Consider the following 27,666-nt stretch of genomic DNA (forward strand, 5'->3'; position numbering starts at 1 on the left):
GGCAGTGCCTAAGTCAACTAAGTAGGTGACTTCACCCTTCTTTTCAACAATAATGTGGGGTCCACTCCATTTGTCTTGGAGTGCTCTTGGGGCCACAGGCTCCAAGACCCACACTTTCTGCCCTGGTTGGTACTGAACCAAAACAGCCTTCTGGTCATGCCATTGCTTCTGGAGCTCTTGGCTGGCCTGAAGGTTGTTACTGGCCTTTTTCATGTACTCAGCCATTCTAGATCTTAGGCCAAGTACATAGTCCACTATGTCTTGCTTTGGAGCTTTTAAAGGTTGTTCCCAACCCTCCTTAACAAGTGTTAGAGGACCTCTTACAGGGTGTCCAAATAGGAGTTCAAAGGGGCTGAAGCCCACTCCTTTTTGGGGTACCTCCCTGTAAGCAAAAAGGAGGCAAGGTAACAGGACATCCCATCTCCTGCGGAGTTTGTCAGGGAGTCCCATTATCATTCCTTTGAGAGTTTTATTAAACCTCTCAACCAGTCCATTTGTTTGTGGATGATAGGGTGTGGTGAACTTGTATGTAACACCACATTCCTTCCACATGGCCTTTAAGTAAGCAGACATGAAATTGCTTCCCCTGTCTGATACCACCTCTTTTGGGAAGCCCACCCTGGAAAAGATTCCCAGGAGGGCCTTTGCCACTGCAAGAGCTGTAGTGGTCCTTAGAGGAATTGCTTCAGGATATCTGGTGGCATGGTCCACTACCACCAAGATAAACCTATTGCCTGAAGCAGTAGGAGGGTCAAGGGGGCCAACTATGTCAACCCCTACCCTTTCAAAGGGAACCCCAACCACAGGCAGTGGAATAAGGGGTGCCTTTGGAGTGCCACCTGTCTTTCCACTGGCTTGAGAGGTTTCACAGGACTTACAAAATTCCTTTGTGTCCTCTGACATTCTAGGCCAATGAAACAAGGGGACAAGCCTGTCCCAAGTTTTCATTTGCCCTAAATGTCCAGCTAAGGGAATGTTGTGGGCTAGAGTTAGGAGGAACTTTCTGTATTCCTGAGGAATCACCAATCTCCTGGCAGCTCCAGGTTTTGGATCCCTTGCTTCAGTATACAAAAGGTTATCCTCCCAGTAAACTCTGTGAGAGTCACTGACATCCCCATTTGCTTGTTTGACAGCTTGCTGCCTTAGACCCTCTAGTGTGGGACAGATATGCTGTGCCACACTCAGCTCCTCCCTGGCAGGCCCCCCTCCACCCAAAAGCTCAGCAGTGTCTGCTTCCAGCTCCTCTGGTGTAGGTTCTGCACGGGGTGGAAATTCTTCTTCCTCAGAAGTAGAATACACTGTAGAGGGAGGGATAGTAGGTAGTGTTTTACCTTTACTAACCCTAGCTTTAGGGAGCACTTGGTCCATTCTTCCAGGATCCAAGTCACCCTGTCCTTTTTGCTTTTTGGCCTGAGCCCTGGTCAAAGCAAAAATATGCCCTGGAATGCCCAGCATTGCTGCATGAGCCTCCAACTCCACTTCTGCCCAAGCTGATGTCTCTAAATCATTCCCTAATAGACAGTCTACAGGTAAATATGAGGCAACCACAACTTTCTTTGGGCCAGTACCCCCCCCCCCCCCCAGTTGAGATTCACAACAGCCATGGGGTGGCTAAGGGTGTTGTTATGAGCATCAGTTACTTGGTACTGGTGACCAAGTAGGTGTTGTTCAGGGTGGACCAGTTTCTCTATTACCATTGTAACACTGGCACCTGTGTCCCTGTAGGCCTGAACCTCAACACCATTTATTAGGGGTAGTTGCTTGTACTTATCCATGTTAAGGGGACAAGCAACCAATGTGGCTAAATCAATAGCCCCCTCAGAGACTAACACAGCCTCTGTGGTCTCCCTAATCAGACCAACCCCAACTAAATTTCCAAAAGTGAGCCCAGCTACTCCCTTGGATTGGCTATTAGTAAGTTTGTTCCCACCACCACTGCTATTACTAGGGGCACTAGGTGTAGCAGCAGGGGTTGTAGTGGTAGGAGGCTTGGTGCTTTTCTTTGGACAACTGGGATCTGTTGTCCAATGGCCTTTTATTTTACATAAATAGCACCATGGTTTCTTTTCTTTGTTTTGATTTGAAGAGGATTTGGGCACACCACCCCCACCAGAGTGTTTTAGTGGGCCTGATGAAGACTCATTTTTAGATTTGTCCCCACCCTTGTCAGAAGACTTACCATCCTTCTTCTTGCCATCCTTGTGACCCCCTGTATGAACTTATCTGTTCACACCTGGTTCTGACCCATTTGTCTGCCTTCTTTCCCAATTCTTGGGGAGAGGTCAGATCAGAGTCTACCAGGTACTGGTGTAACAAATCAGACACACAATTATTAAGAATATGCTCTCTCAGGATTAAGTTATACAGGCTTTCATAATCAGTAACTTTAATGCCATGTAACCATCCCTCCAAGGCCTTCAGTGAATGGTCAACAAAGTCTACCCAGTCTTGTGAAGACTCCTTTTTGGTTTCCCTGAACTTCATCCTGTACTGTTCAGTGGTTAAGCCATAACCATCTAGGAGTGCATTCTTAAGAACTGCAAAATTATTGGCATCACTTTCCTTAACAGTAAGGAGCCTATCCCTACCCTTTCCACTGAAAGATAGCCATAGGATAGCAACCCACTGCCTTTGAGGGACCTCCTGTACAACACAGGCCCTCTCAAGTGCAGCAAACCACTTGTTAATGTCATCCCCCTCCTTGTAAGGGGGAACTATCTTGTGCAGATTCCTAGAATCATGCTCTTTTGCAGGATGACTATTTGGAATACTGCTGCTGCCACCATGGGGTCCAAACCCCAACCTCTGCCTTTCTTTTTCTAAGTCAAATGCTTCCCTGTCTAGATCCAGCTGTTGCTTTTTAAGCTTCAGCCTGGAGTCTTCCACTCTCAATCTATTGAGCTCCCTTTCTAACACTCTGTCTTCAGGGAGGGTGGGTTGGGCATGCCTTGACACAGAAGAATGGTGTGAATGAACATAGGGAGACCTGTTCCTAACAGATGGCACTCTAACATTCTGGCCTACAGAAGTCACACTCCTACTGTGATGAGAAGCAACACTATGACTGTGATGTGAATTCACATTTGTACCAGCTATGCTAGGTGCCCTGCTAAGGGGCAGGTTGGAAAGATTCCCTCCCAAATCTTTCACTGGGGGCGCCCCAGAATCAGAGTGGGAACCATCAGCTAATTTCTCACCAGGAGTGCCACCTAAGGTCTTATCTTGTTCAATGAGCATATTAACTAACAGTTGTCTTGAGGGGTTCTTCCCTACCCCTAAACCTCTATCTATGCAGAGACTCCTTGCTTCCTTCCAGCTAAGGTTGTCATAAGCTATGCTGGCCAGATCAAGAGTTTGGCCTGTACCAGACATGATAGAAAAGATTTAAGGGACAGAAAAAGAAAGAAAAAGTTTTAGAACTTTTTAAAGAACAGAAAAAAAACTTTTAAAACTTTTTAAGAACTTTTTGAAAGTTTTAGAGGTACTTTTCAGCACTTAGTAAAGAAGTGAGAGAAGAAAAGCAAAACTTTTTGGTTAGGTGTACATACACTGAACTTGTTTTGTATATTTTTCTCTTATGAAAAGTACAATATGACAAAGTGGTAAGTAGTCTCAAAGCACTTATCCCACCGCTGCACAACCAATGTAGGAGGCTGGACTGGCTTGTAGTCAGTACCAAGGGGTACTTACACCTTGCACCAGGCCCAGGTATCCCTTATTAGTGTAGAGGGGTGTCTAGCAGCTTAGGCTGATAGAAAAGGTAGCTTAGCAGAGCAGCTTAGGCTGAACTAGGAGACGAGTGAAGCTCCTACAGTACCACTAGTGTCATATGCACAATATCATAAGAAAACACAATACACAGATATACTAAAAATAAAGGTACTTTATTTTTATTACAATATGCCAAAGTATCTCAATGAGTACCCTCAGTATGAGGATAGCAAATATACACAAGATATATGTACACAATACCAACATATACAGTAATAGCAATAGAAAACAGTGCAAACAATGTATAGTCACAATAGAATGTAATGGGGGCACATAGGGATAGGGGCAACACAAACCATATACTCTAGAAGTGGAATGCGAACCACAAATGGACCCCAAACCTATGTGACCTTGTAGAGGGTCGCTGGGACTGTAAGAAAATAGTGAGGGTTAGAAAAATAGCCCACACCAAGACCCTGAAAAGTGGGTGCAAAGTGCACCTAAGTTCCCCAAAGAGCACAGAAATCGTGATAGGGAAATTCTACAGGAAAGACCAACACCAGCAATGCAACAACAATGGATTTCCAGACGAGAGAACCTGTGGAACAAGGGGACCAAGTCCAAAAGTCATGATCAAGTCGGGAGTGGGCAGATGCCCAGGAAATGCCAGGTGTGGGTGCAAAGAAGCTGCCACTGGATGGTAGAAGCTGAGGATTCTGCAAGAACGACAAGGGCTAGAAACTTCCCCTTTGGAGGATGGATGTCCCACGCCATGAAGAGTCGTGCAGAAGTGTTTTCCCGCAGAAAGACCGCAAACAGGCCTTGCTAGCTGCAAAGTTTGCGGTTAGGGTTTTTGGATGCTGCTGTGGCCCAGGAGGGACCAGGATGTCACCAATTGCGTGAGGAGAAAGAGGGAGCGTCCAGCAAGACAAAGAGCCCACTCAGAATCAAGCAGCACCCGCAGAAGTGCCGGAACAGGCACTACGAAGTGGAGTGAAACGGTGCTCACCCGAAGTTACACAAGAGAGTCCCACGCCGCCGGAGGACAACTCAGGAGGTTGTCCAATGCAGGTTAGAGTGCCGTGGACCCAGACTTGGCTGTGCACAAAGGAAATCTTCGTGAAGTGCACAGGAGCCGGAGTAGCTGCAAAACACGCGGTTCCCAGCAATGCAGTCTAGCATGGGGAGGCAAGGACTTACCTCCACCAAACTTGGATTGAAGAGTCACTGGACTGTGGGAGTCACTTGGACAGAGTTGCTGAGTTCAAGGGACCTCGCTCGTCGTGCTGAGAAGAGACCCAGATGACCGGTGATGCAGTTCTTTGGTGCCTGCGGTTGCAGGGGGAAGATTCCGTCGACCCACGGGAGATTTCTTTGGAGCTTCTAGTGCAGAGAGGAGGCAGACTACCCCCACAGCATGCACCACCAGGAAAACAGTTGAGAAGGCGGCAGGATCAGCGTTACAAGGTCGCAGTAGTCGTCTTTGCTACTTTGTTGCAGTTTTGCAGGCCTCCAGCGCGGTCAGCAGTCGATTCCTTGGCAGAAGGTGAAGAGAGAGATGCAGAGGAACTCTGATGAGCTCTTGCATTCGTTATCTAAAGAATTCCCCAAAGCAGAGACCCTAAATAGCCAGAAAAGAGGGTTTGGCTACTTAGGAGAGAGGATAGGCTAGCAACACCTGAAGGAGCCTATCAGAAGGAGTCTCTGATGTCACCTGCTGGCACTGGCCACTCAGAGCAGTCCAGTGTGCCAGAAGCACCTCTGTTTCCAAGATGGCAGAGGTCTGGAGCACACTGGAGGAGCTCTGGGCACCTCCCAGGGGAGGTGCAGGTCAGGGGAGTGGCCACTCCCCTTTCCTTTGTCCACTTGCGCGCCAGAGCAGGGCTGAGGGATCCCTGAACCGGTGTAGACTGGCTTATGCAGAGATGGGCACCATCTGTGCCCATCAAAGCATTTCCAGAGGCTGGGGGAGGCTACTCCTCGCCAGCCCTGACACCTTTTTCCAAAGGGAGAGGGTGTAACACCCTCTCTCTGAGGAAGTCCTTTGTTCTGCCTTCCTGGGCCATGCCTGGCTCGACCCCAGGAGGGCAGAAACCTGTCTGAGGGGTTGGCAGCAGCAGCAGCTGCAGTGAAACCCCGGGAAAGGTAGTTTGGCAGTACCCGGGTCTGAGCTAGAGACTCGGGGGATCATGGAATTGTCTCCCCAATGCCAATGGCATTGGGGTGACAATTCCATGATCCTAGACATGTTACATGGCCATGTTCGGAGTTACCATTGTGACGCTATACATATGTCGTGACATATGTATAGTGCACACGTGTAATGGTGTCCCGCACTCACAAAGTCCGGGGAATTTGCCCTGAACAATGTGGGAGCACCTCGGCTAGTGCCAGGGTGCCCACACACTAAGTAACTTTGCACCTAACCTTTACCAGGTAAAGGTTAGACATATAGGTGACTTATAAGTTACTTAAGTGCAGTGGTAAATGGCTGTGAAATAATGTGGACGTTATTTCACTCAGGCTGCACTGGCAGGCCTGTGTAAGAATTGTCAGATCTCCCTATGGGTGGCACAAGAAATGCTGCAGCCCATAGGGATCTCCTGGAACCCCAATACCCTGGGTACCTTAGTACCATATACTAGGGAATTATAAGGGTGTTCCAGTATGCCAATGTAAATTGGTGAAATTGGTCACTAGCCTGTTAGTGACAATTTGGAAAGAGAACGAGAGAGCATAACCACTGAGGTTCTGGATAGCAGAGCCTCAGTGAGACAGTTAGTCATAACACAGGTAACACATACAGGGCACACTTATGAGCACTGGGGCCCTGGCTGGCAGGGTCCCAGTGACACATACAACTAAAACAACATATATACAGTGAAATATGGGGGTAACATGCCAGCCAAGATGGTACTTTCCTACAATGAGCTTTGCATGTTTCCTAGATAAGCCTTGGCTGCTCAGCTACAGCTACCCCTAGACAGCCTTGCTTCTAGACACTGCCTACATTTCACAAATTGGGGATAACTGGACCTGGTATACGTGTAAATACCTTTGGTACCCACTACAAACCAGGCCAGCCTCCTACAGCTGGCCCTAAGCCCAGCCCAGACGAAGATGGGCGCAGACAAGCTCTCCTTCAACTTGATAGCTGCTGGCATGTCTGGCACATGGCCATGTGGTGGCCATGTTGATAGAGCGCTGTCCAGAAGTAGCACATAGAGCAGCTCCTCCCAGCAAGGAGAGCTGCCACAAAGCAAAAAGACAACAAAAAGTGGGCTGTGGCACCAAAAACAAATGAAGTGCACTCTCCCCTCCTGTCACTCTCAAGACCAGTGCTTAATTTGTGCCGTTGTTTTCCAATGCTCAGCACCCGCACTTATTTCACAATACCGGCACTTATTTCTGACAGTCCCCCACAAGTTGGCACTGTGTATCGATTTTTAAGCAGAGATTATTTAAAACTGATTTAACATTATATTAATAATACATCATTGTTAGAAATTGGGTCTCTAGTCAGCAGAGGTATACAACTTTGTCCAAGTAGGGACAGCAATTGTTGTCAGGGTAAGTCACAACACAATCCAAATTATCCTGTGCTTACCCTCTAGTAGCTTAGCACAGAGCATTCAGGATTAACTTAGAAGGCAATTTGTGCAATAACTCAAACACAGTGAAAACACCACAAAAATGCACCACACAGGTTTAGAAAAATAGAAAATATTTATCTAAATAAAGTAAGGTCAAAATGATGAAAATCCACTATACCCAAGCAAAGTTATAAATGTTTAAAGACTAAATCCTACTAAAGCACTTAGAAACGCAATAGCTCCAAGTGGGGCTATCACAGCATCATTGACAGAGTCGTTCCCAATTATCTGACGCGACAGGCACCGGTCACGGATTCACCTGGACCCCCAGGCACAGTACCTTTGAAAATGAAAAAACAAAGATGTTGCACAAAGTCGTGGAGATGAAGTGTCGCTGAAGCCTTTGTGATGTCAGTCCCTTACGGCATCCAGGGAGGTGAGGCGTTGGTTCCATATTGCGAGGCAGGGGAGAAGAGGCATTAGTTCCGTCCTTTTGCAGGGAGAGCTGGTGCGGCTTAGGTGGCGAGGCATCAGTTCCTTGTGACCAGACGGGGTCGATGAATCCTGTCGGTCAAGACGTGATGAATCGACTTCGCAGTGTTGCAATCACACTGCGTGACGTCAGTGGTGTTGCGGCGACATCAGGCTTGTGTTGCAGGTTATGGTCGTTGTGTGCAACGAGGATCACAGAGCCGGAGTAGGCAGCGGTGCTGCGTCGGGCAGTTGTGGTGGTGCTGGAGTCGCTGAAGTCGGTGCTGGAGTCGCTGAAGTCGGTAAACTAGCTAAAAGCTAGTAGGTGAGGCCTTTGTTGGCCCTGAGACTTCGGAACAGGAGGCATGCTCAATCCAAGCCCTTGGAGAGCACTTTTGGGGAAGGCAGATTCCTTCCAGCTAAGTCAGAGGCCAGCAGGCAGCGGGGCAACAAGCAGGGCAGCAGTCCTTCTCAGCAAAGCAGTCCAGATGAGCCCTTTGGGCAGACAGGTAGTTCCTCTGACAGAGTGCAGGTGTAGATCCAGAAGTGTCTGAGTTGGTGGGGTCAGAGACCCAATTTATATACCCCAAAATGCCTTTAAGTCGAGGAAGCGTGGTTTTGAAGTGCACAAGTTCCCCTTTCAGCCCAGTCCTGTCTCCCAGGATCAGAATCTACCACTCAAAAGTATATGAGGGTAGTTCTAATGCCAGTCCAGGGGAGGAACAGGCCTCACAGTAGTGGACAACGAATTGGTGAGTTTTTCACTAGCAGGACATGTAAAACACATAAGTACATGTCCTGCCTTTTAACCACATAGCACCCTGTCCTATGGATTACCTAGGGCCTACCTTAGGGGTAACATATGTGGAAAAGGGGGAATTTAAGGGTTGGCAAGTAGTTTTAAATGCCAAGTTGAAGTGACAGTGAAACTGCACACACAGGCCTTGCAATGGCAGGCCTGAGACATGGCTAAGGAGCTACTTATGTGGGTGGCACAATCAGTGCTGCAGGCCCACTAGTAGCATTTAGTTTACAGGCCCTGGGCACATGTAGTTGTTGGAGGCTGGCCCTCTATGTAGTGTACAAAACCAAGTACACTATGCAGAGGGTCCGGGCAACCACATGTTCGTTTTCAGGGGTAAAAATCAGACCACCTAATACTCTAATTGTTAAGGTAGCTGGTCGAGCAGTTAGGCTAATCCGGGAGATGTGCTAAGTATTTGCTGTACTCACAAATCCAATCATGCACCACACACACTCAATGGATAACTCAAGACCAGAATTTATAAAAATACTTCAGATATAATTTTTAAGACCAAAATCTTCAGAATACGTTAAATACTTTTTATGATATGAATTTTTGAAGTTTTAATAAAGTTAGTCCTTCTGTGCGTAATTGCGCCCCATAGGAATCAATAGGCAGTCACTTTTAAAAATGCATTAAAAATTGCACAGTTGGGTTACCAGTCTCTTCTTTTGCAGGGTGGTTGCAGTAGTCGGTGGGCACTTCGTGCCAGCTAGAGAGCCTCGGGTGGCTCCTGGTTCCGGCGGGAGCAGCGTTGGAGAGGTTCTTGGCACAGGCAAAGGGCCATCTCGATGGGCCACCTGGAAAAGGAAGCTGGATTGCAAATTCAAAGTGGTGCCTGGGGGTCCCCTTGGGCTGTCGAGCTCGCAAGGTTTTGGGGACCCGGGGCACACAGCAGCACAGCAAGGCCCAGGTCGTCCAGGTGCAGGGCATTTTGGAGGTCTTGGAGGCTGTGCGCAACGGAGTCCACTGGAGCTGGAGGTGAGTCTCTTTGAAGGTAGCTTACAGGACAACGGGGGCACTCTGGTCGGAGGTCCGGGGTGTTCCTGAAGTCCCTCGACTGCGGCTTCCTCCTGACCCTTTGTCAGCTCGGGGGGAGCTGGTTTTCACCTGGTCTGATGTCAGCTGACCAGGACCCAGGGTATTGCTCTATCTCGGCCACTGGGGGTCACAGCGCCACCAAACTCGGTACAGTTGGGGAGCACTTCCGGGCAGTCGTCAGTGTGTCATCAGGACCGGCTGTGACTTCCGGTCGCGGAGATATTGGCAATTCAGTGAAGTGACACTCACTGGTTTCTTGGTCTTTTGCAGTTTCCTTGCTTTTCTTGAGTGAGGGAGATCAGGGTTGGTCCTTGAAGGCTGGAGGTCCCTGGGGTTTCTTGGGGTCGGTCCAGGGATCAGCTCCTCCGCAGTCGCGATTGTCGGGACTCTGGTGCAGCAAGCAGGGGTCTTGGCGCCTCTTCTGGTGCAGCAGGTCCTCTGTCCTCATTCTGGTGTGTTCTTCGGTGCTGGTCTTCTTTTCTTCTTAGAGTCCTTTTTGAATCTAAAATCTTGGTCTAGTGGAGCCCACTAAATACTGAATTTAGTGGGCGTTTTAGGGGGAACCTGGTAGTGTCCAATGGGACACTTACCCTTGGGTGGCTACACCCACTACAGTGACCACTTCCTGTGGGAAGGGTCACTTCTCTAAACCTCATTGGCTGTTTTGCTCTATTTCAAGATGGAGAAAACCAAATCAGAGGGTCCACTTTGCATGCAAGCCCTTAGGGGTGGTGCATGGTCAGTGAGGCCACTCCTCCTACCCTTTGTCTGGTTTCCCGCCTTTGCTCCCGCCAAAAGTGAGGGTTTACAAAGGGGGAAGCCCTCTGGTGCTAGCAGCAGGCCTCGAGGCTCGAGTTTCAGGGGCTGTAGCCCTTTAAAGCTCACCACCAGGGTGTTGCACATTCCTGAGGGAGGGGGTGTTAGCTTCTCCACCCAGGAAGGGCATTGTCTTACAAACCAGAAAGCCAAGGCTCTCCCCCAGGTTTGTATATTGGCTGTCTGGAGTGGCAGCTGGATGGAACCAGCCAGCAACTCTGCCAGTTAGGGTTAGCTTTTGCAGGGGGCACCTCTAAGGTGGCCCCTGGGCACATTTAGGGGCATATTTATACTCCGTTTGCGCCGAATTTGCGTAGTTTTTTTCGACGCAAATTCGACGCAAAACTAACTCCATATTTATACTTTGGCGTTAGACGCGTCTAGCGCCAAAGTTCATGGAGTTAGCGTCATTTTTTGGCGTGAACACCTCCCTTGCGTTAATGAGATGCAAGGGAGGCGTTCCCGTCTTAAAAAATGACTCCGAGGCATGTGCGTGGTATTTATACTCCCGGGCAAAAATGACGCCCGGGAGTGGGCGGGGCAAAAAAACCCGCATTTGCGCCGGATTTTAACGCCTGGGTCAGGGCAGGCGTTAAGGGACCTGTGGGCTCTGAAGGAGCCCAGAGGTGCCCTCCCCTGCCCCCAGGGACACCCCCTGCCACCCTTGCCCACCCCAGGAGGACACCCAAGGATGGAGGGACCCATCCCAGGGAAGAAAAGGTAAGTTGTGGTAAGTATTTTTTTTAAAAAAATTTCGTGGCATAGGGGGGCCTGATTTGTGCCCCCCTACATGCCACTATGCCGACTACCCCCCTGCCGGCCGTATAATGTTTTCCCCGCTGGGCCTGTTTCCGCCCACTGGCCCAGGGGGGAAAAGGCCCGTAACATTGACAGCGGCTCCAAATGGAGCCGCCACCAATGTTTGTGTGCGGTGGGTGCAGCAGCACCGGTCACGCAGATCACTGCCCGTAAATCAGGCAGTGACCTGCGCGATGGGGCACTGCACTGGGGCCCCTGCACTGCCCATGGCAAGTGCATGGGCCCCTGGAGCACCCCTTATGCCAGCCTTTCCCTGGCGGGGGAACCCACCAGGGAAAGGCTGGTGGCAAAAAGGATCATTATCCGAGGGGCAGCACTGCTTGCAGCGCTGCCCTGTCGGAAAATGATTCCGTCCACCGTCAGGCTGCTTGCCGGCGGCAAAAACAACAAGTGATGGACGGAATGCTGAACATTGTCAAACACTCAACCCCAGTCACAGATCTGGGTTTAATCCATCGTTCTTTTGCTCACCATGCCACCCCAGTTTGGACCCAGCCATATGCAAATCAGTCTTGACCCTGTTCCTCATGGGAACAGTCCAGCCCGAACTGCCAAGCCAGTTCCTCACTGGACCGGAAACAAGCATCAGGGGACCGGTTTCGGGGTTTCACCCCTCATCAGCCAGGCTAGCTTGAATCCAGTGGCATGGGAAGCACGGGACCCACGTCTGGGCATACCCTTCCCACTTAGGGCGACAAAGCAAAAACAACAAGTGATGGCCGGAATGCTGAACATTGTCAAACACTCACCCCCAGTCACAGATCTGGGTTTAATCCATCATTCTTTTGCTCACCATGCCACCCCAGTTTGGACCCAGCCATATGCAAATCAGTCTTGACCCTGTTCCTCATGGGAACAGTCCAGCCCAAACTGCCAAGCCAGGTCCTCACTGGACCAGAAACAAGCATCCTGGGACCGGTTTCGGGGTTTCACCCCTCATCAGCCAGGCTAGCTTAAATCCAGTGGCATGGGAAGCACGGGACCCACGTCTAGGCAGACCCTTCCCACTTAGGGCAACAAAGCAAAAAACAAAAAGTGATGGACGGAATGCTGAACATAGTCAAACACTCACCCCCAGTCACAGATCTGGTTTTAATCCATCGTTCTTTTGCTCACCATGCCACCCCAGTTTGGACCCAGCCATAGGCAAATCAGTCTTGACCCTGTTCCTCATGGGAACAGTCCAGCCTGAACTGCCAAGCCAGGTCCTCACTGGACCGGAAACAAGCATCATGGGACCGGGTTCGGGGTTTCACCCCTCATCAGCCAGGCTAGCTTGAATCCAGTGGCATGGGAAGCACGGGACCCACATCTGGGCATACCCTTCCCACTTAGGGCAACAAAGGAAAAAACAAAAAGTGATGGACGGAATGCTGAACATTGCAAACACTCAGCCCCAGTCACAGATCTGGGTTTAATCCATCGTTCTTTTGCTCACCATGCCACCCCAGTTTCGACCCAGCCATATGCAAATCAGTCTTGACCCTGTTCCTCATGGGAACAGTCCAGCCTGAACTGCCAAGCCAGGTCCTCACTGGACAGTGGCAGTCTGGCAGTGGAGGAGGGCCGCCATAGTCAGACCGCCATGCTGGTGGCGGTCTTTGCCCCCGCCGCCGGCATGGCGGTCTGAACCGCTGGGGTTCATAATGAACCCCTATGTCCCAGGTTTAGCAAGGACACAGTGGGGGCATATTGCTCATGCAGCTATGCCCTCACATATAGTACGGTGCACCCTGCCTTAGGGCTGGAAGGCCTGCTAGAGGGGTGACATACCCATAAAATATGCAGTGTATGGTGTACAGGGCACACAGAGTGTGTGCCATGTCGCGTTTGTCCTTTTAGGGTTGCCCCAGTACACTCAGCCTGCAATAACCAATGTTATCATGTTTAAGGGAGAGAGCATATGCACTTTAGCACTGGTTAGCAGTAGTAAAGTGCGCAGACTCCTAAACCCAGCAAAAACAGGGTCAGAAAAATGGAGGGAGGCAGGCAAAAAGTTGGAGGGGTGACCACCCTAAGGTTGTCAGGTCTAACAATCATGCTTGGGTGATAATGAATAATCTAAACTGTCATACATTTTGGATAGTTATGGTTAGGAAATGCCAGCACCACTATCATTAGGCAGTGCCAGCAGGGGAATTGTGTCATGCAAGCTGCAGTAGCCTCCAATGAAATACCTTGGGCCCTGGCTCTTACCCTTTTGCAAATTGCGCACTGCTTAAGACTCATCTTAGGGCATCTACTTGGAAAAGAAACAAACAAAAGTGGGAGAACACCAACTGAATACAGTTAAGACATCTAACACAACAAAAGCGCTACCAGAACTATGAAGGAATAAAAAAGAGAATTAACATCAAATTTCAGCTTCAAGAACATTCCATAAAGTATGTTATGCATGTCTAACAGCAAAGGCTAAGCACAAATAGTTTTTTCTGATTGTGGAGGAAAGACATCCTCTTGTCCTTACCAGTTTCTCCACGGACACACCGGATCAGTATGTACCCCAAACCTCCTTCCAGCTTCCCTTCTTCCTGGTCTAGATTTAGGTGCACTTTCCTGCCTTCAAGTTCAAGGTCCAGCTGGCTTTCACCTTTCTGGAAAGCCCTTTCGATTGTAAGATTGGTCCTCTTGTCGAAGGAGACGTATCCCCCATTGTCGAAGTACTCCCACTGCACCAGCCTGAACATCTCTTCAACCTCCCATCTCCTCATGGCACTGGAATGGAGAAGGTCTTTGATTACATGACTGGCTTTGGTGACAAACTTGTTGACTCCCAGAATATGGATCTCTTTCCCCTTCCGGATGAGGATGCCATGATTCCTTAGTCCTTCCAAGCCCTTTAACAGATCACTGTCTGTAAGGCTGAATAAGCAGTGGTGGGAGAAGACCTCCTTCGTGGTGAACTCTTCCACAGACCTTGTGATCTCCAGCCGTAGTCTCTCTCGATCTTCAGGCCTTCCAGTTACATGGACATGCAGGCTCCGGCAGGTCTCTGTCAAGAGTAAAGGAACATATAAGAAGGAAATGTGAAAGAAAGTTCATGGTGACCACAGTGGCTATTGCTGTGCCACAGGGATCTATAAAATACATATCACACTAAGTCCTTATTGCACAAATAGATTCAATACATTATGTGTAACATTACAGAGCAATGAGGAAAACAAGCCATTCAGAAAATCTTAAAAGAAATGTGTACACATCTTTTATATCCTTTTGGTCCCTGAACTCTGGGATATGAACTTACATACAATTTATGAATTCACTAGAAGAGGAAACAAGCCTACTATAGCTGAGACACTTTCAGATCATGCAAGTGCATCTGTGTGCATGTGCATAAATATGTATGTGCATGTTAATTGTGTTTGTGTGCACACGGGTGTCTGCAAGTACAAATCCCAGGTTTTGAATCTACAACCCAGAATGGATTACCTTTGGGAGCACAGCATGAGCAAACCATAATTAAGTGAATCTCCTTAGAATAAACCCCAATATACTTAAGCTGGGCACTTGCGCCACAGTTGCACAAGCCTTCTGTGCTCCATCCTATATGAATCCTTAATTTGGATGCATTGACTGCCAAACTGTGCAACAAATATCGAACTATGCTATGGCCATGCTCCTTGGGCATGACGGCCACTGCCATCATTGCAGAGTAGGACTGAACCCATCTCTTCTTCTGAGGGCAGTGCTGCAGGCATGCTGCACTGCTAGGCTGAGAAATTATCCTTGCTAGCTCCCTTCTGTGACAGCTGATACTTGCACAGGGGAGTAGAACCCAATATATGCCTACACCCGGTCTTTGACGCAGTCTGTTTCCGACTAGGAAGGCCCAACCCCTTCACCCTATGTAGGTTGTTGCTCCTGTAGAAAGCACAAGGAGGATGGAAAGAAGAGGAGGTACCCAAAGGCACCAACACTCACAACTCCAGAAGAGAAAGGAAGATCAGGCTTCCATTTTAGCAGGAGAATACTAGAATGTGGAGCTGTCTGGCTCCAGCCTTCAGCCTTCATCCACTGACTTCTATGTAGCATTATAAAGACAAACATAGACATTGGCATTTATAATGTGCAGTTGAAATCTCCCATTAATCTAATTTCTTGGAATGTGGTAGGCTAGCAAGTATTCTGAAGGAATGCTTACATTTGCACTTAAGTGTGGTATATTGTATAGCCTGGAGATGGGTGAGCCCCCTATTAGGATACCATGTCTTTTTTTAAATGTGGGCATCAAGGGAAGCTCATAGACAGAGACAAAGGAAAATGAGGATCTGTGTCTCTGACTACCTCCATAAATGCAGCAGAATACAACAGTCACTGCGTTCAAGTAGCTCAGCTCAGACAATAATGGTATTTAGCAAATACTTGCACACGTTTTATCCGTACTAGTCATGCAAGGAGCATATGCAGATTTTCCTCTCTTGAGCTTGAAATAATTTCTTTCTACTGACGGCTGATTACACTCTTAATATGGAAAACCAATCTATATTATGACGAAGCCATGGTCAGTGAGTGGAAGTACTATCTTCATCTGAACATCAATCAGTACAATGTAGAGACCACTGATATTCACTCCATTCTGTGTAGCAAAAAATGGTGGGATGAAGCCACACCAGTCTGGACTTCTCTTGGTACCTCATTTTCAGGAAAGTTTGGAGCTGATAGGTTTCCCTGAATGCTGGCTGGCCCTTCACCCAAATGCTCAGAAATATTGAAATAACAAAAATCTTGATGTCTCCATGTTGCATTTGGGGCCTTTCCTGTCATGGGTGGTGGGCCCTCCCGCATAAGTGGGATACCATTTTATTTAGAAGTGCAGGAAAGCTGGCAGACCTTTTATAAATTTCCACAGATTCAGAATCCCTTCCTGTCTGAAATCTGCAAAAAATCTGCTATTTTAGTCAAAGCTTGATTTTTTAGCAGCATTTGGGGTAAGAAACATGCTAGTATTCATGTAAGCTTATCACTTTTTGGCTATCAAATTAAAGCCAATTTGGAAGAAAGAACACATTTGAGAGAACACTCTGAATCACAATATTACGAGTAACCCCAAATTCAGAGTTGCATGAATAACCACTTTTTCTAAAGTGCTTGAGCACATTTCAGAAAGACATTGCTTTCTTTCATACCCATTTCTCGTTTACTATATTATATCCTGTGAACTGATGCATCGTAAATACACACTTAAAAGTTATTGTATGCTACAGTGTGGTTGGGTATCAATTGCCTTTATAAAGTCAACAAACATCTTACCTCTGTGCGATCAGACAAATATAATAGATGTAAATTACATATATTACTTTTGTAAATCAGGCATGGGTGCTAAAGATTGTCCCAAAGAAAGTAACTGTTAAAATCAGAAGCTAGCGATAGTAAGTGAAGGAGGCTGGCCATCTTTGTAATGTGCAAAGCTAGTCACACTGTGCAGGAGTCCAGGTAACCACACGTTGCTTTACAGGGCTAAAAACTAGACCACCTAATGCTCTCATTTTTTAGGTAGCTTGGTTGAGCAGTTAGGCCAGTCCTGGGGAAGTGCAAAGCATTTGTTGTACTTACAGCATCAATCTTGCAACCCACTCACTCAAAGGAATAACTCGAGACCAATTTATAAAAATACTTCACATTTTTATATACATTTTAAGACCAAGATCATCAGAATTCGGGACATAGTTTTCGAGATATGAATTTTTTAAATATAATAAAAATAGATTTTTTTATGCGTAATTACGCACCATAGGAATCAATGGAGGATCCCATTTAAAAATACATATAAAATTGTACAGTTGTTTTACCAAGTTTTTCTTTTACAGGTTGGTCGAGGTCATCAGTGGGCACACTTTGCCAGCAGGAGAAGTTTGGGCTGCTCCCAGTTCTGGCGGGAACAGCATGAAAAGGTCTCTGGAGCTGGTGCAGGGCCACTGCAGGGGACCACTTTGAAAAGCACTGCACAGGTAAGTTTAAAGATGGATCCTTGGGGTCGCTTTGGAGTGTTGAGTTTGCAAGGGGTGGGGGGACACAACAGGTTCTTCGGTACTGGGCACAGGGCAGCTGGGTGCAGAGCGAATCAGTGAGACATGAGATGTGTACAAGGATGCCCTATGAAACAGGAGATAAGTTAGTTTCAGGGTTGTTCACAGGACAACGGGGGCACTCTGGCGGGAGGTCCAGGTTGCTTCCGGAGTCCCTCGACTGGGGCTTTCTCCTGGTCCTTTTTCAGCCCCGGGCGGGCTGTTTTTCTTGATGTCTAATGTGGGTTGACCAATACCACTGGTATTGCCCTGGTTTGGTCGCTGGAGGCTACAGCACCACAAAACTTGGCACACTGGCAGGGTTTGTCCTCACAGTCATCGGGTTGCACTTTGGTCCAGCTGCAGCATCCAGTTCGGGAGTTATCAGCTGGTCAGTGATGTGCCACTCACTGGCTTGTTGGTTTCTTGCAGTTGTAGAGTGGTACCTCCACTCTGGAGGGAGTTCTCTGGTGATTTGTGAAGCCTGGAGGCCCTCTGGGGTTTTTGTAGAGTTGTCCAGCAGCTTATCAGTGGTGATTTTCAGCTCCTGGGTGTAGGAAAGTACCATCTTGCCTGGCATGTTACCCCCATATTTCACTGTATATATGTTGTTTTAGTCTATGTGTCACTGGGACCCTGCCAGGCAGGGCCCCAGTGCTCATAAGTATGTGCCCTGTATGTGTTCCCTGTGTGATGCCTACCTGTCTCACTGAGGCTCTGCTAACCAGAACCTCAGTGGTTATGCTCTCTCTGCTTTCCAAATTTGTCACTAACAGGCTAGTGACCAATTTTACCAATTCACATTGGCATACTGGTACACCCATATAATTCCCTAGTATATGGTACTGAGGTACCCAGGGTATTGGGGTTCCAGGAGATCCCTATGGGCTGCAGCATTTCTTTTGCCACCCATAGGGAGCTCTGACAATTCTTACACAGGCCTGCCAGTGCAGCCTGAGTGAAATAACGTCCACGTTATTTCACAGCCATTTACCACTGCACTTAAGTAACTTATAAGTCACCTATATGTCTAACCTTCACCTGGTGAAGGTTGGGTGCAAAGTTACTTAGTGTGTGGGCACCCTGGCACTAGCCAAGGTGCCCCCACATCGTTCAGGGCAAATCCCCCGGACTTTGTGAGTTCAGGGACACCATTACACGCTTGCACTGTACATAGGTCACTAACTATGTACAGCGTCACAATGGTAACTCTGAACATGGCCATGTAACATGTCTAAGATCATGGAATTGTCCACCCAATGCCATTCTGGCATTGGGAGGACAATTCCATGATCCCCCGGGTCTCTAGCACAGAACCCGGGTACTGCCAAACTGCCTTTCCGGGGTCTCCACTGCAGCTGCTGCCAACCCCTCAGACAGGTTTCTGCCTTCCTGGGGTCCAGGCAGCCCTAGCCCAGGAAGGCAGAACAAAGGACTTCCTCTGAGAGAGGGTGTAACACCCCCTTTGGAAATAGGTGTGAAGGCTGGGGAAGAGGAGCATCCCCCAGCTTCTGGAAATGCTTTGATGGGCATAGATGGTGCCCATCTCTGCATAAGCCAGTCTACACCGGTTCAGGGATCCCCCAGCCCTGCTCTGGCGCGAAATTGGACAAAGGAAAGGGGAGTGACCACTCCCCTGACCTGCACCTCCCAGGGGAGGTGCCCAGAGCTCCTCCAGTGTGTCCCAGACCTCTGCCATCTTGGAAACAGAGGTGTTTGTGGCACACTGGACTGCTCTGAGTGGCCAGTGCCAGCAGGTGACGTCAGAGGCTCCTTCTGATAGGCTCTTACCTCTCTTGGTAGCCAATCCTCCTTCCTAGGTAGCCAAACCTCCTTTTCTGGCTATTTAGGGTCTCTGCTTTGGGGATCTCACCAGATAACAAATGCAAGAGCTCACCAGAGTTCCTCTGCATCTCCCTCTTCACCTTCTGCCAAAGGATCAACCTCTGACTGCTCAGGACGCCTGTAAAACCGCAACAAAGTAGCAAGACGACTACTAGCAACCTTGTATCGCTTCATCCTGCCGACTTTCTTGACTGTTTCCAGGTGGTGCATGCTCTGGGGGTAGCCTGCCTCCTTTCTGCACCAGGAGCTCTGAAGAAATCTCCTGTGGGTCGACGGAATCTTCCCCCTGCAACCGCAGGCAACAAAAGACTGCATCACCGGTCCTCTGGGTCCCCTCTCAGCACGACGAGCGTGGTCCCTGGAACTCAGCAACTCTGTCCAAGTGACTCCCACAGACCAGTGACTCTTCAGTCCAAGTTTGGTGGAGGTAAGTCCTTGCCTCCCCACGCTAGACTGCATTGCTGGGTACCGCGTGATTTGCAGCTGCTCCGGCTTCTGTGCACTCTTCCAGGATTTCCTTCGTGCACAGCCAAGCCTGGGTCCCCGACACTCTAACCTGCAGTGCACAACCTTCTGAGTTGTCCTCCGGCGTCGTGGGACTCCCTTTTGTGACTTCGGGTGGACTCCGGTTCACTTTTCTTCTAAGTGCCTGTTCAGGTACTTCTGCGGGTGCAGCCTGCTTCTGTGAGGGCTTTCTGACTTGCTGGGCGCCCCCTCTGTCTCCTCATCCAAGTGGCGACATCCTGGTCCCTCCTGGGCCACAGCAGCATCCAAAAACCCTAACCGCGACCCTTGCAGCTAGCAAGTCTTGTTTGCGGTCTTTCTGCGTGGGAACACCTCTGCAAGCTTCTTCACGAGGTGGGACATCCATCCTCCAAAGGGGAAGTTCCTAGTCCTCTTCGTTCTTGCAGAACACCAAGCTTCTTCCAACAGGTGGCAGCTTCCTTGCACCCTCAGCTGGCATTTCCTGGGCTCCTGCCCACTCTCGACACTGTTGCGACTCTTGGACTTGGTCCCCTTGTCTTACAGGTACTCAGGTCCGGAAATCCATTGTTGTTGCATTGCTGGTGTTTGTTTTTCCTGCAGAATACCCCTATCACGACTTCTGTGCTCTCTGGGGGTAGTAGGTGCACTTTACAACTACCTTTCAGGGTCTTGGGGTGGGCTATTTTTCTAACCCTCACTGTTTTCCTACAGTCCCAGCGACCCTATACAAGCTCACATAGGTTTGGGGTCCATTTGTGGTTCGCATTCCACTTTTGGAGTATATGGTTTGTGTTGCCCCTATACCTATGTGCTCCTATTGCAATCTACTGTAACTTTACATTGCTTGCATTACTTCCTTTTGCTATTATCTGCATAATTTTGGTTTGTGTACATATATCTTGTGTATATAACTTATCCTCATACTGAGGGTACTCACTGAGATACTTTTGGCATATTGTCATAAAAATAAAGTACCTTTATTTTTAGTACTTCTGTGTATTGTGTTTTCTTATGATATTGTGCATATGACACCAGTGGTATAGTAGGAGCTTTACATGTCTCCTAGTTCAGCCTAAGCTGCTTTGCCATAGCTACCTTCTATCAGCCTAAGCTGCTAGAAACACCTCTTCTACACTAATAAGGGATAACTGGACCTGGCACAAGGTGTAAGTACCTCTGGTACCCACTACAAGCCAGGCCAGCCTCCTACACTGGGTGCAGCAGGCAGGGTTTGACACCTTTTCTTTGGTGCAGCAGGTCCACAGTTCTCCGGCTTCGGATCTTCTTGGTTCTGGTCTTCTTTTTGTCCGTTCAATTTGAATTCCTGGTCTAGGGATGCCCACTAAATACTGTTTTTGGTGGGCATTTTAGGGGGAACCTGGTAGTGACCAATGGGTCATCTACCTTAGGGACTCTTCTCTATCCATGACCCACCAAGTCAACGGCATCTCGTCGTCATGCTTCCACTCCCTCCGACTCCTTTGAAAGATCTTCAAGTGGATCCCCTCCGACACGAGGAAGACAGTCACCCATGCACTCGTCACTAGCAAACTGGACTACGGCAATGCACTCTTTGTCGGCATCACCAAGAAACTGCAATCAAGACTACAAAGAATCCAGAATGCAGCAGCCAGACGCATCCTGAACATCCCTTGACACAGCCACATCCCCTCCCACCTCAGAGACCTACACTGGCTCCCAGTCAACAAACACATCACATACAAACTCCTGATCCACACCTACAAGGCACTACACAAATTAGGACCGCCATACCTCAACCACCCCCTCGCCTTCTACATACCCAACAGAAAACTCTGCTCTTCCCAGCTCGCCCTCTCAGCCGTTCCCATGATCCGAAAAAGCACAGCAGGAGGAAGATCCTTCTCCTACCTCTCAGCCCGGACATGGAACACACTCTAGGGGAATCTACAAACCCTGGGTATGTTTAAAATACCCAACATGTGGGGGGAAAAAGGACGCACATTAGGCTGGTATGTCTTTTGTAGATAAAACATATGAAGGCTTAAGCAAGACCTTCCCTTTTTGTTATAAAATAGGTTGGCTCCATGATGGGAAAGGGTTAGTAGCGAAGAGTTTAAAGGTTTCCTGGAGACAGGGATGGAGCATTAAAAGCTAATGCCAGAAGGTTTCAGTCCAAAGTCACTGACACATCATATGAAGAAATCTATATTTTCATAGAGGGCTGAGCATGTCCACAATCATTCTCCACTGAATTGCTGAGGCAGCCCAAGCTTGGGTTTTAAGTAAAGTCTGGAAGGAATGGGAGCTTCTCTTGGATTCTCAGATTCTCCTATTCCTGGGAATGAGTGGAACCACAGGAAAGAATGGAGGAAGGTAGAACAGTAGAAGATAGCAACCTATGAACCTTGGAGCAAGTGCATCAATTACATCTAGTCCAAAGCTGAGGATTGTCCAGAATGAGGAATATTGGTTTTTGGGACATTGAGCATGCCAGGTCCTTACTGTGGGAATGGTAAGATGATTGAGGAGACTCCACAATGGACAGGGAGCAGAGCACGACTGTCACTATGGGGAAAGACACATGAAATCTAGACAATAACATTCTTGTGCACTTGGCATCCATCATCTGGGTTTATACAAATAATAATTTATTACCACAAGCTTCCAGCTGGGCTATGTTGTCAAGCAAATGCTTTCTAGAAAGCTGATGAAGAGCAAGAGGAGTGCGTCTCCATAGTTTGAGACCCATTCTCCAAGAACTGTGCACTAATAGAGAATTGTGGCACATATTAAAATTAGCAGTATATGTTCTTGGGGTAAATCTTGTTTGTGACTTTAAATTTCTAAAACACCATGAAAGATATAGGGGCTGATTATGTGTTTGGCAGTCCTGGGACCACTATGATGGAGTTGGCAGTCTGACTGTCGTCAGCCTGGCGGTTGGACCGCCAGTTTATGAGTTTGGCAGGCCTTCCAACAAAATACTGCCATTGGTCCGCCGGTACGCCCAGGCAGCACAGACTGCTACAGTAATAAGGAAGCAGAAAAAGGCTAGCAGAGCTTTTGTTGCAACCGGACTTATTACGAGGTTGCACACCGCCAATGTGACGGTGGCAGTCCAACCACCATGTACAACCTGTCGGGAATGGACAGTATAAAGGAAGACACCCACCTGCAGGCAGAATTACATGTCTGGTGCTGCCATGGAGCCCATCACAAATGTCATGTGTTGCTGATGGTCATCGAAAGTCTACTAAATCAACACCACTGTGGATGCCAACAACTATAAGAACACACACCTACCTGTAACACTAACCTTATTAACAGGTTGTTGCGCCAGCTGTCACATCATAGGGGGGCACGATACGGGCAGCAGGTACACGACTCAACCTATACACACTCAGAAACATACATAAACACGTACATGTACACACTCAAAATACACCACCTTTGGGCAGCACAAACACACTGCACTGTAACACTACACAAATACACACGGCCACACAACTTAGGCACAGGGACAGTGAAGGCTACACAACAATGTCCACACACATCAACAACAGACCTACAGCACATACACAAATACAACTCACACACTCACATTCCACACTGGCTAGGGACTGTCCTCACATACAACACACACATATGTATCAATGTGGCATGCAACAAATACAACACCAATAGTAAACAGCCCTGCAATGGACACACACATCACACACATCACAGCAAAATGGAGGGGCAATGGCATGCACAGTACACACAAAGATAAATAGACAATGAACACTATGGTAACTTTGCCTGCACAATAGGCATGGGGCATCTGCAGCACCCAGGGAAGGAGGCTGCACTGGGACACATATCACTTTGAACAGGCCCCTCAAATAACATGTGCACAGGAACACATGGGTCTCAGAGACAAACAATACCAATCCCAAACGTCATGCACATCTGCACAATGGGCAAGTCATCAAAGCACGTCCAACCCCTACTGCACGGAACATACCTTTACAGGAAATAGCTGCAAGAGACACACATTTAAATTAACACATGAAATGTCAATTGACAACACAGCTAGCACAACTAAACACACTCCATGTCTGCATTAACAACACTCGAGATGACATGAACACATTAGTCATATAAAGGGGACAAGTCTAACACCATACTTGCCCACACAGGACACAACAAAATGAAGTACTTACAATACAAAACAGTACACTATGCCATGACACCACCATTGCATTTACACACAGATACCCATACACTCAACATATACCCTTCTCTTGGGGGGACAACAGCACTGCCCACAAACTCAGATACTGCAAACAACACCACAACACCACATGGGGCAGCACACAGGCTGAAGCACACACAACTGGAGGCACACAACCAAATTCATTCAGGAACATCATAAAGGTAGAAAAGGAACTACAGGACAAATGTGTCCCTAAAACAAACTCTTTGGGTTTATTTAAAAACCACATGGTAAATGCCCAAGGCCATTGGTCAGTCCATCAGTTTATACAGTGCACAGTTCTCTGCCAACACCTGACTCCTTTTACTGCCAGGGAACCTCCACATGAAGGGGCATTATCTTGGTGGGGGGGGGGGATTTGGGAGGAGGGATTTGGGCCTGGGCCTTGGGAGGGGTGGTCTTCTTCTTGGGAGGGGTGGACCTCTTCTTGGGGGGGAAGGTATGGCTACTTGCATAGGGGGCAGGGGTGGCCTTGGACGTGGAAGGGATGGCCTGGGAGCTGGGTGGGGCCCTTCTGGGTCTGGGATGGGGTGGGGATAACAGGGCAAAGGAAAAGGTTACACAAAATACGTTTTTTAGACACACAGGGACGGTCATCAGAATGGGGTCAGGATTTGGAGGTTAAGGGCGTGGTTGTAGGCTGTGTCAGTGTGGATGTTGTGGGTGCGTGTTTCTGCGAGGCATGCTTGTGTGTAGTGGGTGTCTGTTGGGTGGGTAAGTGTGGGTGTTTGTGTGTCTTGGGGGACGGGAGGTGGAGGTGCCTGGGGGGTGTGGGAATGGCGGATGTGTGTGTATCTGTTGGGGTGTTGACTGCAGGCTGGATGTGGTGGATGTATGTGTGTCTGTAGTTGTGGTGTCTGTGGGTGTGGCACTTGTGGTGGATGTCTGCAGGTCTGCTGGAGCGGTGTCTGTGGTTTTGATGGGTGTAGTGGGTCAGTGACTATTGGTGTAGGGTCTGTAGGTATGCTTGATGTTGTGTCTGTGATGCTGGGGGTGGTGGTGTTTGGGGAAGTAGTGAATGTTGTGTGTGTAAGTGGCTGTTGTTTGTGTGTGTGCCAGTATGTTTTGTGGTACTTGTGTTTGTATGAGCTACTCTTGGGTGCTGAGGTGGATGTCTGTGGATCTGTCTGTGTGCCTTGGGTAGGTAAGGGGAGGGGATTTGGATTGGGAAGAGGGAGTTGGAGGGGGGAACTGAAGGTAGGGGGTGACTGGCTGCTGTCAGTGAGGAGGCTAGAGCCTGAAAAGATTTCTGATGCCCGCCATTGCACCACGAATGCCTTCCAGGAATGTATTTGTCTGTTGGACCTGAGTTGCCAGTCCCTGGATGGCATTCACAATGGCTGACTGACACAGAGAGATACTTCTCAGGAGGTCAATAGCCGCCTCACTGAGGGCAGCAGGGGGAAGAGGGGCTGGGGCAGAGGTGCCTGTGGCGAAGGAGACACCCAACCTTTTAGGTTGAGCAGGCACTGTCAACTGGGTGGGGAGGAATAAGGAGGATGGTGATAGAATGGGGGGTGGTGGGAAAGGATGGTACTGGGGGATGCCCCAATGGATCTGCCACCACTAGGGAGTGGCCACTGGAGGAAGAATCCGAAGATGAAGACGATGTTCCGGTCTCCCCCGTGGCACTCCCCTCGCCCTCCAGGCCACTGGGTCCCTCTGTGTCAGTTGTCTCTTGACCCGAGGTCCTGTGGCCAGATGCTTCCACACTTGGCTTGACCCTGTTTCTTCTGCTTGCTGGTGCTGATGCTGCAAAGACAAGAGGAATAGGGTCACCACATGAACCACAACTCAGATTGAACAATTAAATGACGTCAAGTAGGCCCCAGGAAATTTGCACCTAGGTGGCACATAAATGTGCCATTACATATGTATGCATGCCATCTGAATCATCAACAGTTGGCCACAAGAAAATCTACAACTACAATTTCATTGCTTAAGTTGTTCAACCACAATAACCATACAACAACTAGGAGACCTCATCACCCTCAAAACTGAGTCCCACGCAGCAGACCTCTACTAGCAAACAATAGTACCCAATGTAAAGCCCATCTCCAAATGCCCAACACAAGGTCATGCACACATCTATTTGTTACATACATAATGGCCCAGCAATGAGAAATAATGCCCTGAAATCCTGCTATGTTTCTTACAAAAGTACAATATCCTGGAGAAGGTGACATGGACATACCCATGTCCCACTGGAAACCTATCAACAATATACACTTCACCAAGTGACATCTGTCCCTCTAGAGCCAAGATGGTTGAATAAATGTTACTCTGATAGGCCTCACATGTGGCACTGAAAGGAACACTGTGGACATCATGTCCAATCTGTCAGGGAAAGATGTCCCCAGAATACACAACACAATGAATCTGCAAGCCCCAGGATAGTTGCCACTATTGTCTGGCACCCATTTCAATGTCATTCTCTGAGTGTTTCTGAAGAAGCCACCTGTCTTTTACATGTTGGAGAGATACAGAACTTGCAGAGTCTAATAGAAAGCTCTCAAACTGTTTCCCAAAGAGAAGCTACACCACGGTCCACATCTTGGACATGTCAACCTGGTGTCTGTCTGTGGATGAAAGCTTGTTCCCAAACACATGTGAAGTCAACAGCACTGCAAGTCACTCTATGATGCATGCCAACAGTCAGGGTAGAACCTTTAACCATTACATATGTGCAGTGCACTTTTCTACATGATTCCACTTCAAGGGCATAGATAAACACAGAGTTGATCCAAACTCTGGGCCTATCTGTCATGTCTCATTGCTACTGAAGTTCTACATGCCAAATGACATATTATGACACATGAAGGTATCTGTCAGACAATAAACCATGGTGACACACTCCTGTCTGTGGTACACTATGAAATGTATCCCATTGTAAATGTAGTATTCTACAAACAGTTTACCATGCACAAATATGTGAAGGAAAACAGACAACATATGTAGACCATGCATGAAACAGCAGCCTGCAAATGCCTACTGAAAAGAAAGGGGCACATGCTGACATGTAGGAACAAGTAATGTTGGCTACAGTGATGGGACATTATTCATGCCAACAGACATTCCCCACTTACCAAAGGAAAGTAATTTGCTACAGCTGCAACCATTTAGCCATGTGACGAGTATGGTGGACACCCACACATCACAGACTGCAGTGAAGCACCAGCACCCTTCATACACTGAAGATAACTAGCTTCTGGATGGCAGATGTCTACATACATATATACCCAGACATATGCAGAGGACAGTGATCCATCACCTACCTATCGTTGGCCTGTAACATTTAGGAGTAGTGATCTGCTGGATAGAAATTACCCTAAAAAATAGAAAACATGAATGATCACTATACACAGCCATATATGGTCCCTGCAGAGCAAGTGGTTTGAGGTATCACCCCAGTTTAGTCCTTGGTCCCTGGTCCAGAAGGCACCTCAGTTTGATACACATGACATGGCAGCACAAATAATCTCCCATCTACTGTGTGACACCTGGCTTATGCCTAATTGTCAGGGGGAGCAGTCAGAAATTTGCTGTGTACTCACCCCCTGTGGCTGCTGTGCTGCCCTCAAATGCCCAACAAGCTCCAGGTAAGTTACTGCCAGAATGCAGGCCAATAGGGGGGTCCCTGTCTGACGTGTACCCCGTCCATGTTGGGAGGACAACCCCCGCTGGGCCTCCGCCATCTTCTGGGGCCAGAGTCTCAGGTTCTCCCACCTCTTGTGACAGTGGGCGCTCCGCTGGCTGTGGACCCCAAGGGCCACACCTTCTTGGCAATGACTCTCCATATCCCTTTCATCTGATAGGCGTTGCATCAATGCAAAAGAC

General features: G+C 48.3%; 1 protein-coding gene across 1 annotated transcript in view; it reads right to left on the reverse strand.

The window, feature by feature from the left end:
- LOC138282944 (protein mono-ADP-ribosyltransferase PARP14-like) overlaps positions 1 to 27,666 on the reverse strand; it is a 570,373-nt gene that overhangs the window by 309,946 nt on the left and 232,761 nt on the right. The window contains exon 8 of the mRNA XM_069221010.1: positions 13,724 to 14,248. Within this exon, the coding sequence (XP_069077111.1) occupies positions 13,724 to 14,248 (525 nt within the window). The remainder of the gene's footprint in view (positions 1 to 13,723; positions 14,249 to 27,666) is intronic.

This window comes from Pleurodeles waltl, chromosome 2_2 (assembly GCF_031143425.1).
Source record: "Pleurodeles waltl isolate 20211129_DDA chromosome 2_2, aPleWal1.hap1.20221129, whole genome shotgun sequence".
Taxonomy (NCBI): domain Eukaryota; kingdom Metazoa; phylum Chordata; class Amphibia; order Caudata; family Salamandridae; genus Pleurodeles; species Pleurodeles waltl.